At 45.8% G+C, this 13,397-nt stretch overlaps 1 protein-coding gene across 4 annotated transcripts in view; it reads right to left on the reverse strand.

Moving 5' to 3' along the window:
- Nucleotides 1-13,397, reverse strand: part of kalrna (kalirin RhoGEF kinase a) — a 175,677-nt gene that overhangs the window by 56,872 nt on the left and 105,408 nt on the right. For all 4 annotated transcript variants that reach the window (XM_020054882.3, XM_010879791.5, XM_020054883.3 and 1 more), the window contains exons 11-15: nucleotides 12,121-12,312; nucleotides 6,786-6,955; nucleotides 5,699-5,873; nucleotides 4,715-4,910; nucleotides 1,719-1,885 (exon numbers count right to left, since the gene is read on the reverse strand). In XM_020054882.3, coding sequence (XP_019910441.3) covers nucleotides 1,719-1,885; nucleotides 4,715-4,910; nucleotides 5,699-5,873; nucleotides 6,786-6,955; nucleotides 12,121-12,312 — 900 coding nt within the window. The remainder of the gene's footprint in view (nucleotides 1-1,718; nucleotides 1,886-4,714; nucleotides 4,911-5,698; nucleotides 5,874-6,785; nucleotides 6,956-12,120; nucleotides 12,313-13,397) is intronic.

Consider the following 13,397-nt stretch of genomic DNA (forward strand, 5'->3'; position numbering starts at 1 on the left):
TGGTGATAGTGTGAGGGAGAATACTGGTGATAGTGTGAGGGAGAATACTGGTGATAGTGTGAGGGAAGTTACTGATGATAGTATGAGGGAAGATACTGGTGATAGTGGGAGGGAAGATACTGGTGATAGTGGGAGGGAAGATACTGGTGATAGTGGGAGGGAGAATACTGGTGATAGTGTTAGGGAAGATACTGGTGATAGTGTGAGGTAAGATACTGGTGATAGTGTGAGGGAGAATACTGGTGATAGTGTTAGGGAAGATACTGGTGATAGATAGTGTGAGTGAAGATACTGGTGATTGTGTGAGTGAAGATACTGGTGATTGTGTGAGTGAAGATACTGGTGATAGTGGGAGGGAAGATACTGGTGATAGTGTTAGGGAAGATACTGATGAAAGTGTGAGGAAAGATACTGTTGATAGTGTGAGGGAAGATACTGATGAAAGTGTGAGGAAAGATACTGGTGATAGATGGTGTGAGGGAAAATACTGGTGATTGCCTGAGGGAAGATACTGGTGATAATGTGATTGGAAGATACTGGTGATAGTGTGATTGGAAGATACTGGTGGTAGTGTGATTGGAAGATACTGGTGATAGTGTGATTGGAAGATACTGGTGGTAGTGTGATTGGAAGATACTGGTGATAGTGTGAGGAAAGATACTTGTGATAGTGTGAGGAAAGATACTGGTGATAGTGTGATTGAAAGATACTGATGATAGTTTGAGGGAAGATACTGATGATAGCGTGAGGGAAGATACTGATGATAGCGTGAGGGAAGATACTGATGATAGTGGGAGGGAAGATACTGGCGATAGCGTGAGGGAAGATACTGGTGATAGTTTGAGGGAAGATACTGGTGATAGCGTGAAGGGTATCAAAATAAAAGGAAATAAAGACAAGCAACTCTAGCTGTGTAGAATAGAATGCATGTCACTACCACTGCATCTAACATAATTCATTATTTATGGAAACTGCAGCATTTTGAGTTGAGACCTGTTGTGTCTGGGAATATGAACCAATACAGATCCCTTTGGATTGATATTCAGGGTAAATAATTGAGTGGTATTTTCTCTATTGACTTTAACAATTGATTTGGTATGTGGATGGCCGAGGTGAGTTCACTCTGAAAAAACGATCCCAGCATATTTTATTAATCTAAGTTAGTTTGGAAGGCACTCTGTTAAAGTGACATTCAGACTGAAATGTCCTCAGAGAGCTTCTCAGTCTGATCCCAAATGGCACCCTATTTCCTAAGAAGTGCACCCTATTGGCCCTGGGGAAAAGTTGTGCACTATAAAGAGATAGGGTTACATTTTGGACAGACACTCAGAGTGGTACAGATGATATGTTACTGGCATGTCTGAACATGAATAAAACAACAGAGCTGCATATATACAGGTATACTGTAAAGGCCTTCCTGGTTTAATGTTCTACCAGTGTACCGTTGTACTGTACGTTATGCTGACATTGTACTCTAGGAATGGACTGTTAGGAACTCGTCAGAGAGACGTAAAAAGCGATCTTCAGCAAGCAGCTGACAACAGCCAAACACTGATGAAATATTGAACCACTGCTAGTGGCCTTGAGCTCCAACCAGCTGCTTGATGTAGGGCGTATCCTGTTTGGTGGACGTGTGTGTTATGTGAGCCTCCGCAGCCCAGTTCACCCTTTGTTAGTGTGTCTGCCGTTACAGCGTGTGGGTGTGACCTCGCGCTCACCTGTTTGACCTCCGACTGCAGGTGACGGAGCTGCAGACACTCCTGGAGCCTCTTCTGGGTCTGGTCGGCGCTGACATCCAGCTCGTGCTGCTTCTCGTGGAGGAACTCCAGCAGCTCCTGAACCTGCGTGGCCAAGTCCACCTCCTTCTCCCCGGTCAGCTCGATGCCTGCACCACACCACGCCACGGTCATTACCACGTGGGACCTTGTGGGCTCAAACAGCTACATCCTGGATATTAGCTCGTTTGTATGGAATTTTCGGCTACCTTCCAGCAACCGCCTGCCTGATTCTGAGTTTGGTTCCAGTACCTGGTTTGGTTTTGCTTTCTGCCAGGGGATGAATGGTGTAGGACAGGCCACACCTCACCCCGCAAAGACGCAAAATGCACTGGATTTACTGATTAAACCAAACACAATTTTCCGGATCAGAAGTGATTTAGATATCATCATTTAGATATCATCAGTGAAGAATATAACAGAAACATCCACTTTTGACCAGAGCCCTGAGCTGCACTAAATAGGGAATATGGTGCCACAGTAGTGCTTTACCCTTTTGCAGTACAGGCAGTGGCTGAACCGTGATAACCTATGTGATATACACCAAACCACTAGGTGGGGCTAGTCAACTAGCCCTTCAACAAGCACATGTCAAAATAAATAATGTTCTTTTACAAGAATTAAATCACCCTACTTAAAAAATCAACACTTCATTTTAATGTCTGATTGTATGCTTACAGTAATTACCCCCAAACCACATGGCTATCATGTCTATCTGATGTGAAAAGTAGAAGCGTGTTCCAAATGGCACACACTTAAAAGTACTGCACTTCAAAGAAAATAGCGTGCCATTTGGGACTCTGGCAATGTGGGGTGATGCGCCACTCCAAAAATCTTCCATTAAAACTTCTACAGTGTGTAGTATAAACTGACACGACTCCACACTGACCAATGCTGTTCTACAGTGAGGACATTTTGGGGAGAGTCCCGCCCACTCCATTGGCCACATCTGGGAGGTGGGATGTCACATTCCACACCGTCCATGGACGACATAGAAACGGTGGCCCTAAATCCCACCTCCGCACCCACCCAAATGGTATTCATGCCATATTTAGTACACTATTGAGGGCCAGAGGCCAATGGCTTTTACCAGAAGTAGTGAACTATAAAGGTAAGACGGCGCCATTTGGGATCAATTCGTGCCTAGTTTCAAGCTGCGTGCAGTACAGTGAAGAGTGTAAGAGGATTGCACCGAGGGGAGAAGGAACGTCTTGCTTTTGTAACCTTATTCCTGACTCTACTTTCTCCTGTTGGTGAACTCCACAGCTGTCCAGATAAGACCAAGCCCGTTTGCACTTCTGATGCGGCCTCCCCTATCTTCCCTCCCCCACCTTCCCTCCCCCACCTTCCCTCCCTCTCCTTCCTTCTCTCACTCCATTCTTCCCTCCCTCTCCTTCCTCCTCTCACTCCATTCTTCCCTCCCTCACCTTCCTCCTCTCACTCCATTCTTCCCTCCCTCTCCTTCCGTCTCTCACTCCATTCTTCCCTCCCTCTCCTTCCGTCTCTCACTCCATTCTTCCCTCCCTCTCCTTCCTTCTCTCACTCCATTCTTCCCTCCCTCTCCTTCCTCCTCTCACTCCATTCTTCCCTCCCTCTCCTTCCTTCTCTCACTCCATTCTTCCCTCCCTCACCTTCCTCCTCTCACTCCATTCTTCCCTCCCTCTCCTTCCTTCTCTCACTCCATTCTTCCCTCCCTCTCCTTCCTTCTCTCACTCCATTCTTCCCTCCCTCTCCTTCCTTCTCTCACTCCATTCTTCCCTCCCTCTCCTTCCTTCTCTCACTCCATTCTTCCCTCCCTCTCCTTCCTTCTCTCACTCCATTCTTCCCTCCCTAGACTCTTAGGTGGTTCCAAAAGTTATACTGCAGTTGAAATTTAAACAATATGCCTTGTCAAAATATTTGTGAAATTGCTTATAATTAACCAATAAGGCACAAGGGGCTGTGGTATATGGCCAATCTACCACGGTTAAGAACTTTACCACGCAACGCATTGGGATTATCTTCCCTCACACATGTATCTTCCCTCACACATGGCAGTACACCACAAACCCCCAGCATACCACAAAACCCCAGCATACCAAAAAAAACCAAGATGCCTTATTCCACTAAACCACAGCTATCAGCCAATTAGCATTCAGGATTCAAACCACTGGTTTATAACAACATGAAGGGCTTGTTTCAATTATGCTACATTTGCTTAGATGTATTGAAGAAGATTTGAGACGTTCTATTATTTTGTTATGTAAACTTGTAGATATCGATAGCTCGAGGGGACACCATTCGAGGTTGTGTGAGACACATTTTGGATAGAGCCTCTACAGAGTTTTGCAAATGTGAAGACAATTCTGTCAGAACAGTATCAAGTTTCTGCATATCACTCAAACTGACCACGATTGACGGCCACATTCCTGCGTCGTAAGTCTCAAACATGCCACTGTAGATTCAAATGATACGGAAATTATTCTGCAAACCAAGTCTATCTAGCGTTTTATTCTCTCTCTCTCTCTGCAAACAAGCCCTTATAATCCCAATTGCTGAGCAGTTCTAAAATGTTTTTCTTTCTAGAATGATCATCATTCTAATCAACACTTGGCTGATGATGTGGCCTCAGGGGTTAAACAAAAGAAGGGTTTTGGGGGACAACACAAGTCATGCCACGTCTGATTTCTGGTTGACATCATTCCCTGTCTAGCGCCATGTCACAGCATTAAATATACAACCTTTGACCCTGGCCTAACATCTGTCAGGTGTCTGGACCACCCTCCTTCCCTGGTGAGCAGCTCTGGCCTTCGCTCTCTCTGTCTCTCGCTCGTTCTATCTTTCTCTGTCTCTCTCTTGTTCTATCTCTCTCTGTCTCCCTCTCATTTTATCTCTCTCTGTCTTTCTCTGTATCCTCCCTCTATCCCCTCTCTCTCCATTCAACTCTCAGTATATCTCACCTGAGGCCTGGACCTCCATGATGTACTGATGCAAGTCCTGCCCTTGCTGCATCACCTCGAAGGTCATGTTGTTCATAGCCAGCTTGCGCTCCGTGTGGCGCTGGAGCCGCTGCTCGGCCAGGGTCAGGTCCTCCGAGTTGAAGTCGTTCACTTGGCGCAGAAGATCCTCGTTCCACGCGTCCAGCTCCGCCGTCACCTGAAGAGAAGGCAGAGGGCAAAGGAGTTGACTGACAAGTGGGACAAGGCACTTCCAGCACATTAAGCTTTCGAGGGAAAGATGTCTTGTAATAAAGGCTGGAGTGAATTCTAAGATGGTCATTCAGCTTTACGAGGGCTACAACGACGAGGGCTACAACATGGACAGGTTGGGACAGAAAGGCTATGCATCCTGGGAATCAATGATGGATATGACATGAGCCTTTTTCTCAAATAAACACATATTTTGTTTAGGTATTTACTTTGACCAGACGAAATTAAACAAATACAATGTAACATGTACTCTAAATCAGATTCAAACTAAAGCTCAGAACTTGTGTGTGAACCCCCCCCCCCAGCACTTGGTTCTTGTTCCTTCATTGTGGTGTGTTTTACTGACATACAGAACGAGCAGCCCAGTTGAGAAAAACGCATTAGTAATCCACGGCACGTCTGCCATCTAGAACACACAGGCGCTGCTCACTGCAGTTCACTAGGAAACCCAGCCCTCATTAGAAACTACATTCACAGCTCTCTATCAAAGACAACTGACACTACATTAACGGCGCTCTATCAAAGACAACAGACATCAGGCCTCTCCAGGCCTAACGCCACCATCCTTTGATTACTGTGAGGCCAGATGGACACGGTACACACACAAAGGCACACACACTAATGCACGCATGAGTACACACACACACACACACACACACACCCTCATCACACTGGCCACCTGAGCCCTTCCTAGAAAAAGGCCCCACTCATCAATCCCCCTGTCTGGCCCCCCACCTCGATGGTGTACTGCTCAAAGATGCGTAGCTGCAGGAAGATGTCCAGCTTGATCTTCCTCTCGTGGAACAGCTCCTCCATTTGGCCCTGGGCCTCATCTAGCTGCTGCAGAACCCCCTCAATGTGGGCAATCGAGCTGTTGTGGGGCATCTTGTTGGTGGACATGGCAGCATCCCTGGAGTTGGAGGGAGGGACAGAGGGAGGGAAGAAGGAAAAGATAAAGAGGGAGGGGAACAGATTGGCATTTGTATTGCTTGTGTTTAAGTTTGGCAGTAAGACGAAAACCTTCCATGACAATAAAATCCATTGACTTGAGAGACAGAGGCAGACAGCGAAAAAGATAGAGAGAAAGCAAGAGAAAGTGAGACAGAGAGAGAGAGAGACCATCCGCTGTGAAATGGGAAGTGCTAAGGGGGTCCGAATATAATAAAACCAGCAAAAATGGAGTGGTCTTGTCAGGGTGTCAATGACATTGTAGAATATATCAAACGGAGCCCCTATCAGTAAATGACCCAGTTGGTCTCAGTGTAAAGGCACTCACCAGTAACGGCCCCCGGGGCGGATTAGCAACACAGTGTCTATCAATAATCTAGCATTAGACTTATTGAGCTGCAGTCTATAAATGGTCTCTGACACTTGACCCTCTCTCCCACACAGGAACCAGCAGCTCATAAAACAAGCCAGTGCATTCTGATGACTGCAGTAAAATAGCATCATATTTACATTGCTTTTGACAGTGCAGGACAGGACTAGTATATTTAAATTCCCTCCGAGTATGAGTAATACCGGTGTAGGATCAGGTCACCCAGGTCCATGCGATCTCAATCCTTCTGATCTAAAAGGTCAAACTGACCCAATATCAGCACCACTGGTCAGAGATTATTCATGAAAGCAGACTCGTAGTGCAGAACATTTCAATGCTTCTTGGTGAAGGCCCCTGTATAATTCTCCGGGATGAAGATTCCAATAAGAGCAGGTGTAGGATCTTCTTCCCCTTCCCCATTCTTTACCATAACGGTTAGTTGGAGAAACGAAAAACTGACCCACGGTCAGCATCTAGGGGGCAACATCCCTGAGCAGCACTGACCTGAGCTGTTGGATGAGGTCCTCGCCCTCCTTGATGACGTTGAGTGTGGCCTCCAGGGTGGCCGTCTGCTGCTGCTGGAACTGCTTGATGAGCTCCTGGACCGAGTCCACAGAGTCGGAGCACACCTCCTCCAGCAACTCCTTCTGTAGGTCTTCCATCCACGTCCAAAGCTGGGGGTGCAAACACATTTTACATACTCAGACCATGTAAAGCAGACTGCCAACGTAATATGACGGGTCCTGCTTTATTTACCTTGAGTTACAGTGGAGTCGTAATGGATTCACTTAGTGGGAAAATAACTCGTAGATTTCCCCCATATACACGAAGTAGGAGCACACAGCGAAGCTCCCTGTTTTGACTAATTGTTTGACGCCAGTGAATTGAGGAAAGAAATACATTCTCGTTTCCATCTCAGCAATTAGCAAACTGCTCCGCCAACTCAGCTAAAATAGTCATCCATTTCTCAAGCTGGTGAGAATTTTACAAATGACTGAAAAGTGTAAGCAAGGCAAAAGAAACTTGAATAAACAACAAAACACAACACCTGTAGCATAATCAGGGTAAACTGGCAGGAGATTTTAAACTCTGGGGATAAATAAGTCCTTCAGCCACTGCTTCAGTGTGATTTCAGTGTTAGCCCTCACGCTAGCCTGGCAATGCTTTCGGGAGCATCCCAAATGACACCCTACTCCCTACATAGTGCACTACTTTGGACCAGGGCACATCACTGCCTGTGCACTATATCAGGAAAAGGCTCCAGACGTAGGGAATTTGGCTCAATTGTCACAGTATGTACTTTGAGCTTTACTGAAGTTCACTATATGGTAGATGTTCTTCATTTACATTTAAATTATCATGCTGGATATACAGCAGCAGGGTCTGCCGTTCCTCAAAGCATACTCATATTCCCAGGACGTCATGGTAATTGTGATGCTGCTTGGCCCTTCTTGCTCTGTTCAGGTATCGTCTCTGTACGTGGGGTGCATGAAAAAATCCTAAGCAAAATTAAATAATTTCAGCCATGACAAAAATCCCCCTTCATCCCTATAGGCAGCTATATAAAGGTTCACATGGTTATTTCTTGCTAAGAGTTTTCCAACAGATAAGATTTTTTTTTAAAGATGTTAGGAGATGGGCGCTATAGCAAGAGCTTTACAAGCGACTTTCAAGTGTTATTCCTCATTTAATCAAATACGCAAACAAGGCAACAATAAGGTGTAAAATAGTGGAATAAAATGTGTCACTAATTGACACATTTTATTCCAAGAATGACAAAACCTTCCAAGATACTAAAGATAACCTAGCCCTTCACTAAAATACTGGCCGCATCCAAAACGGTCCCCAATTTTCATAAAGGGCTGATATCATCACATTAGTCATCACATTAGTCATTACATGTTAGTCATTAAATGTTTAAACTAGTTTGACCATTTCCATGCACTATGAACGGAACAAGGTGCCACTTGGGACATGGTCACTGCCATTTCCACAGGAACCTATCATATCCTCAACATACAGAGGAAATGCTCTCTGTGTTGCAAAGGGTTAACAACATTCCTGAAGCAAAGAGCGCCTGGCCATCTCTGCGGTTCCCATGGTAACTGCTCCCCGTGGCTTATGTGAGCGCGCTTGGGAATTAACCATGATTCTCTGTGTGATTCTCTGTTGTAGCTGAAGGAGACTGGATGTGCTGTACGGCACTGGGCAGCAAACACACACACACACACACACACACACACACTCACAGCGCTTAACACCAGATTTCACTATAAACCTGAATTAGGATGTAGGATTAGGGGGAAATTGGTTACAATAGTTCTAATCCCTGATTTATAATACTTTAATACAATATAGTGTACAAACACACACCTACACACAGATTTGACACTAAAACTGAATTGGGATTACACATGAGATATGTGGTCAAACAATAGCTGCAGTCCTGAGTTTGTTAATTCTGTAACAAAATACATTAGTAATCTTTAAGCTTTCTAGAAATGGATATACCTCTTAATGTTTATAGCAATATCCTGCGATACTGAATTGAACTAATGCTTTCAGTCATCATCGTTATTCATCCTGAAGCCATTTGTAGAATGAGTTCAATGCCAATATTTCCCATGGTTTATTTTCTTATAGGACAAAGACATTTCAACAGGTCTAATTGTAAATGTCTATATTGTTTATATATACATACCAAAGATGAAGAATATTTGAAAAGCATCAATTATTCAATCATACCAGCTATATTAAGACTTTTGATGATCCTACCAATCACAATGCATCCCAAGGCGCCCATACAACCTTTGCAGTGCTGTCCTTTTCACCAGGGTCAGTGGGGAACAGGACAGCCTCTCTAACAGCCCTCACTGTGATAGCTAAATCAGGCCTCTGATTGCTTTCCTCCTCTATTTAATGCGTCAGCCTGACCAAGCACTCAGCCAACAGCCCTGCAACCCAACAGTAGAACAGAATGATTCCTTAATGCTACCCTAACCCTAACAAGGTGACCTAGCTCTGGTTAGAAGTAGTGCACAATAAGGGGACAAGGGTGCTATTTAGGAAGCAGCGCATCTAGACTACTCTCCAGAATGTTAACAAATGTCTCCCTGTACACAGAGCACAGCAGACAGAAGCCTTCCTTCTTCTTTCAAGCAAATTGATGCTTTCTGGCACTCTGCAAGAAGTAGATAAAATATAAATCGATAGAAAGATAAAACAATAAGTGCAAGCAGAAAAAAAATGGCAGCTGAAGAGAAAACCAATGACAAAAATGAAAAAGATGCCATTGTCATTCCCTGCCACATGGGTAAGGAGGGAGTATGGTTTGGATTCAGAGGGCAATGTTTTATTATTTCGATTTTTTTGTTGCATGAGAAAAAAACAATCAATAAAATACCATTCCTCGGCTGGGGCCAAAGAATTAACAAGTAACATCATGTTGGAAGTTGTCAGTAGCGGGTCTTTTGATAGGGATTGGGTGGAATGAGTGACCATAGTGTCTTCTAAAGCAGCAACAGCGACCTTGGTGATCTGCCCTTGTCACGTCAATAGGCTTTTAAAAGTGACACAGTCTACTTCTTCAAGCCAAGCCTCTTAAATCCCAAAACAAGTATTTTTTTCATCTGACTTGAATCCCAAAACAAGTATTTTAAGTGGAGGCCGTTGCTTCGAGCCAGGTGGCCCCTGTTGGTCAATGTTAATAGGCATGTTCTGCATGACCGCAAGTTCATATCCAGAGTCCCATGGCTTTCCTACTTCCCCTTTGCTTAACTCCAATAAAACTAACTACTGTTGACTGCCAAGTTGATCCAGCCAATTCCATCCAGAAGCAATCTATCATGCTGGACCATGTAGACACCAGCAGCTCAGAAGGTAAGCTCATCTTGGTCAGAAAACACAAAATAACTCCAACCAGATTGTCTTTCCAAAGACAAGGGAGTGGGTTGTTGGAAACAGTACAAGGTGTATAAAAAAGAAATAAAAAACAGCAAACAGTTTAATATCAGACACATAGGCCCCATAAATGAGCGACTGTAGAACGATTTCTCCTTTGAGTGCTAGGCCTACATTTATTTCCTCTGTCAGAATTTGTGGTTGCTTTCCCATTAGTGAGACGGAGCCGCTAAGATACTTGGAGCAATAATTCTCCCTAGTCCCCCTCCGCTCAACGCAGTGCGGAGCAGCTGTGACTCCTACGACCACATTCTCACTATGTCTCATACATCACTGGAACTAGCTCACAAATAGTGTGTGTGTGTGTGTAGAAGATGTTATGGAAAATATCCTTTTTTTAGGTACACAATTGTTGGTCCTTACAAGTGTAGTTATGCCAGTGTGTGTTTGTGGCTCACAAATAATGACTTTATTAGGAGAGCTGAACCAAACAAACATCCTCCAAGCTGATCCAGGGTCCTACATTACCAACCGTCTCAGGTCTACGCTAGGGCACTACATAGTGAACAGGGTGACATTGGGGAGGCAGTAGATATTGTGCCGCAGAGAAGCTGTGGGAGAAAAGGATTGAAGAACATGCTGTATAGGGTTATATACCACATCCCTCCATCTTGTTGACAGAAAAAGAGAGTGAGAGGGATGAGAGATGGAGAAAGGGTGGAAGAGAGAGACAGACAGAGAGGGAGGAGAGAAGAATACACACAGAGGACTTGTGACAGCAGCCCCAACGCAGACAAAGTCGACTACTCAAGGCACCTCATTCCATTTATATGCTGCAGACTACAAGGTATGGGAGGGGCTTACATGGGGCTATATAAAGGCTGCCAGTTGGGATGGACTCAAAGACTCCTTCTTGAAGGTTCCAGTTCAGTCCTGGCAGTTCTCTCACATCTGGCATTGATCGGGCAATGCTAACTAGAGCAAAGACTCTCTGCATACCTGAGTAATCTGTGTGTGATCCTCTGAATGATTGGTATGCAAGCCCTGTCTGTCTGTTCCTGTCTGCCTGTCCCTGTCTGCCTGTCCCTGTCTGTCCATCCCAGTCTACCTGTCCCTGTCTGTCCATCCCAGTCTGTCCATCCCAGTCAGTCCGTCCCAGTCTGTCCGTCCCAGTCTGCCTGTCCCTGTCTGCCTGTCCCTGTCTGCCCGTCTCTGTCTGTCCCTCCCAGTCTGTCCGTCCCTATCTACCCGTCTCTGTCTGTCCGTCCCAGTCTGTCCGTCCCAATTTGCCTGTCCCTGTCTGCCTGTCCCAGTCTGTCCGTCCCAGTCATTCAGTCCCAGTCTGTCAGTGTCTTTCCCCGTCTGTCCCAGTCCGCCTGTCCCAATCTGTCTGTCCCTCCCTGTCTGTCCCTCCTTGTCTGTCCCTTCCTGTCTGTCCCTTCCTGTCTGTCCCTGCCTGTCTGTCCCTGCCTGTCTGTCCCTGCCTGTCTGTCCCTGCCTGCTTATCCCTCTGTCTATCTGCTGTGATCGGTGATGCCTGCATTTGGGAATGAGGCCCCATTAACCAGAGTTGCTCCATCCTAAATCCAACACAACCCACTCCCACTTACGAAAACATTCCATACATGCATAAAGAACATACCCCATTAGGTCATTTAAGACAGAAAGAGAACCTTCCTGAAAATACTGTTAAGTGATTTAGGGAATATCCTAAATGGGATTACTGGAAAACCTGGGAGTTTTGCAACCATAGTCCCTTGACCCCAGAACATTGTTAAAGACAGTTAGTCTAGTCCTTTCTGCAGGCCATACAGGTCAGGGTAGATTTAAAAGGATCCACCTCCATTCTACCTGACCATGACATTCAGGTCATACGAAAACAACTTCCTGATGTAAAAAGGGACCCGTCATGCAGATTAGGGGTCAAAGGTCGCCTTACCTCCTTGGTGTGGGTGTGAAAGGAGACAGACATGTCCAGCAGCAGTTTCCTCTGCTCCACACGCCTTACAAAGTCTTGAATCCTGACCTCCAGGTGGCGAGCAGCCTTGTAGATCTCCTCCGGATCACATTCCCCCGTCTGGGCCAGCTGTTCTGCTGCCTCCAGGAGCTTGTCTGCGTTGGTGTATGTGTTCTGGTACCCGGGGAAGAAACTCAATTAGATGACTATAGCACCAGCAGGCGGGCATCTAAACTGCATCTGTCAGAGGGCATCTGCTAAATGACCCTCACACTCCGCTGCTGCCACGGACACACCGGACGTCACCTATGTGCGCCTTCGCTAAACAGCCCAAAGGTCAATTCCAATGGAGCCATCGACGCCACGCGGCAGGGTACAACCCCACAACGCCGTAATCCGTCAGCCTGGCGGGGAGAAGCATTTCCCGTGGATGGACAGGACAGCGGAGACCCAGGCAGCGCAGCAGCAGCCATCAGACCAGTATGGTGCAACATGATGACCTGGCTGGAATGGGACGGTTCTATAAGTTGTGACCCAGGGTCCTCAACGACGTGGTCTTCATAAAGGGCACTGCTTTTGACCCGGGGACACAGCTCTGGTCAGAAGTGACACACTATAAAGTGATAATAAGGAGCCATTTGGGACGCAACCTGAGCCATACACAAATTCAACTTGTTTTACTCTTTGAGGGGCCGACACCGTCGCCTAGTGCCCCCCAACCCCTGGCGAAGTTTTAACACTGAACTCCTGTCTCTCTTCCTTCCAGCTGTCTCTGTGGACCCAAGGTCCAGGCTCCTTCACATGTTTGCTGGGGGTCTAATCTTCCATGGGCTACTGTAGCTAAGCCTTTTTTAGTTTATCAGATTTTTTGTATTTTTTATCTCAGAATATCTCCCTCCTAAATGGGACAGGGTTTAACACAGGCCGACAGGACGCTGATTTATTGTCATATCTCATTCATTGTCAAGGAATAGAAAGGATCAATGTATTAAACAGTGTAAAATGTTGTATTAACCCCAACATTTACATTTCAACAAGACATCAGCGAATGAGGGGACTTGCTCTCATTTGGCAAATTGGAATGTAACCCTGGCCAATGGTATAGGGTGCAATTTGGGATGTGGCCATACTTTGAGTGTACTCCACACAGCGGCTGTGGTAGCACGCCAGCCTTGGTCAGCTCACAGCTTTCATCCCATCAGGAGAACTCATTCCCCGTCTGTATTCTGTCGTCCTTCCAGAGCGGGATCAATAACTCC

The sequence above is a fragment of the Esox lucius genome, chromosome 16, assembly GCF_011004845.1.
Source record: "Esox lucius isolate fEsoLuc1 chromosome 16, fEsoLuc1.pri, whole genome shotgun sequence".
Taxonomy (NCBI): domain Eukaryota; kingdom Metazoa; phylum Chordata; class Actinopteri; order Esociformes; family Esocidae; genus Esox; species Esox lucius.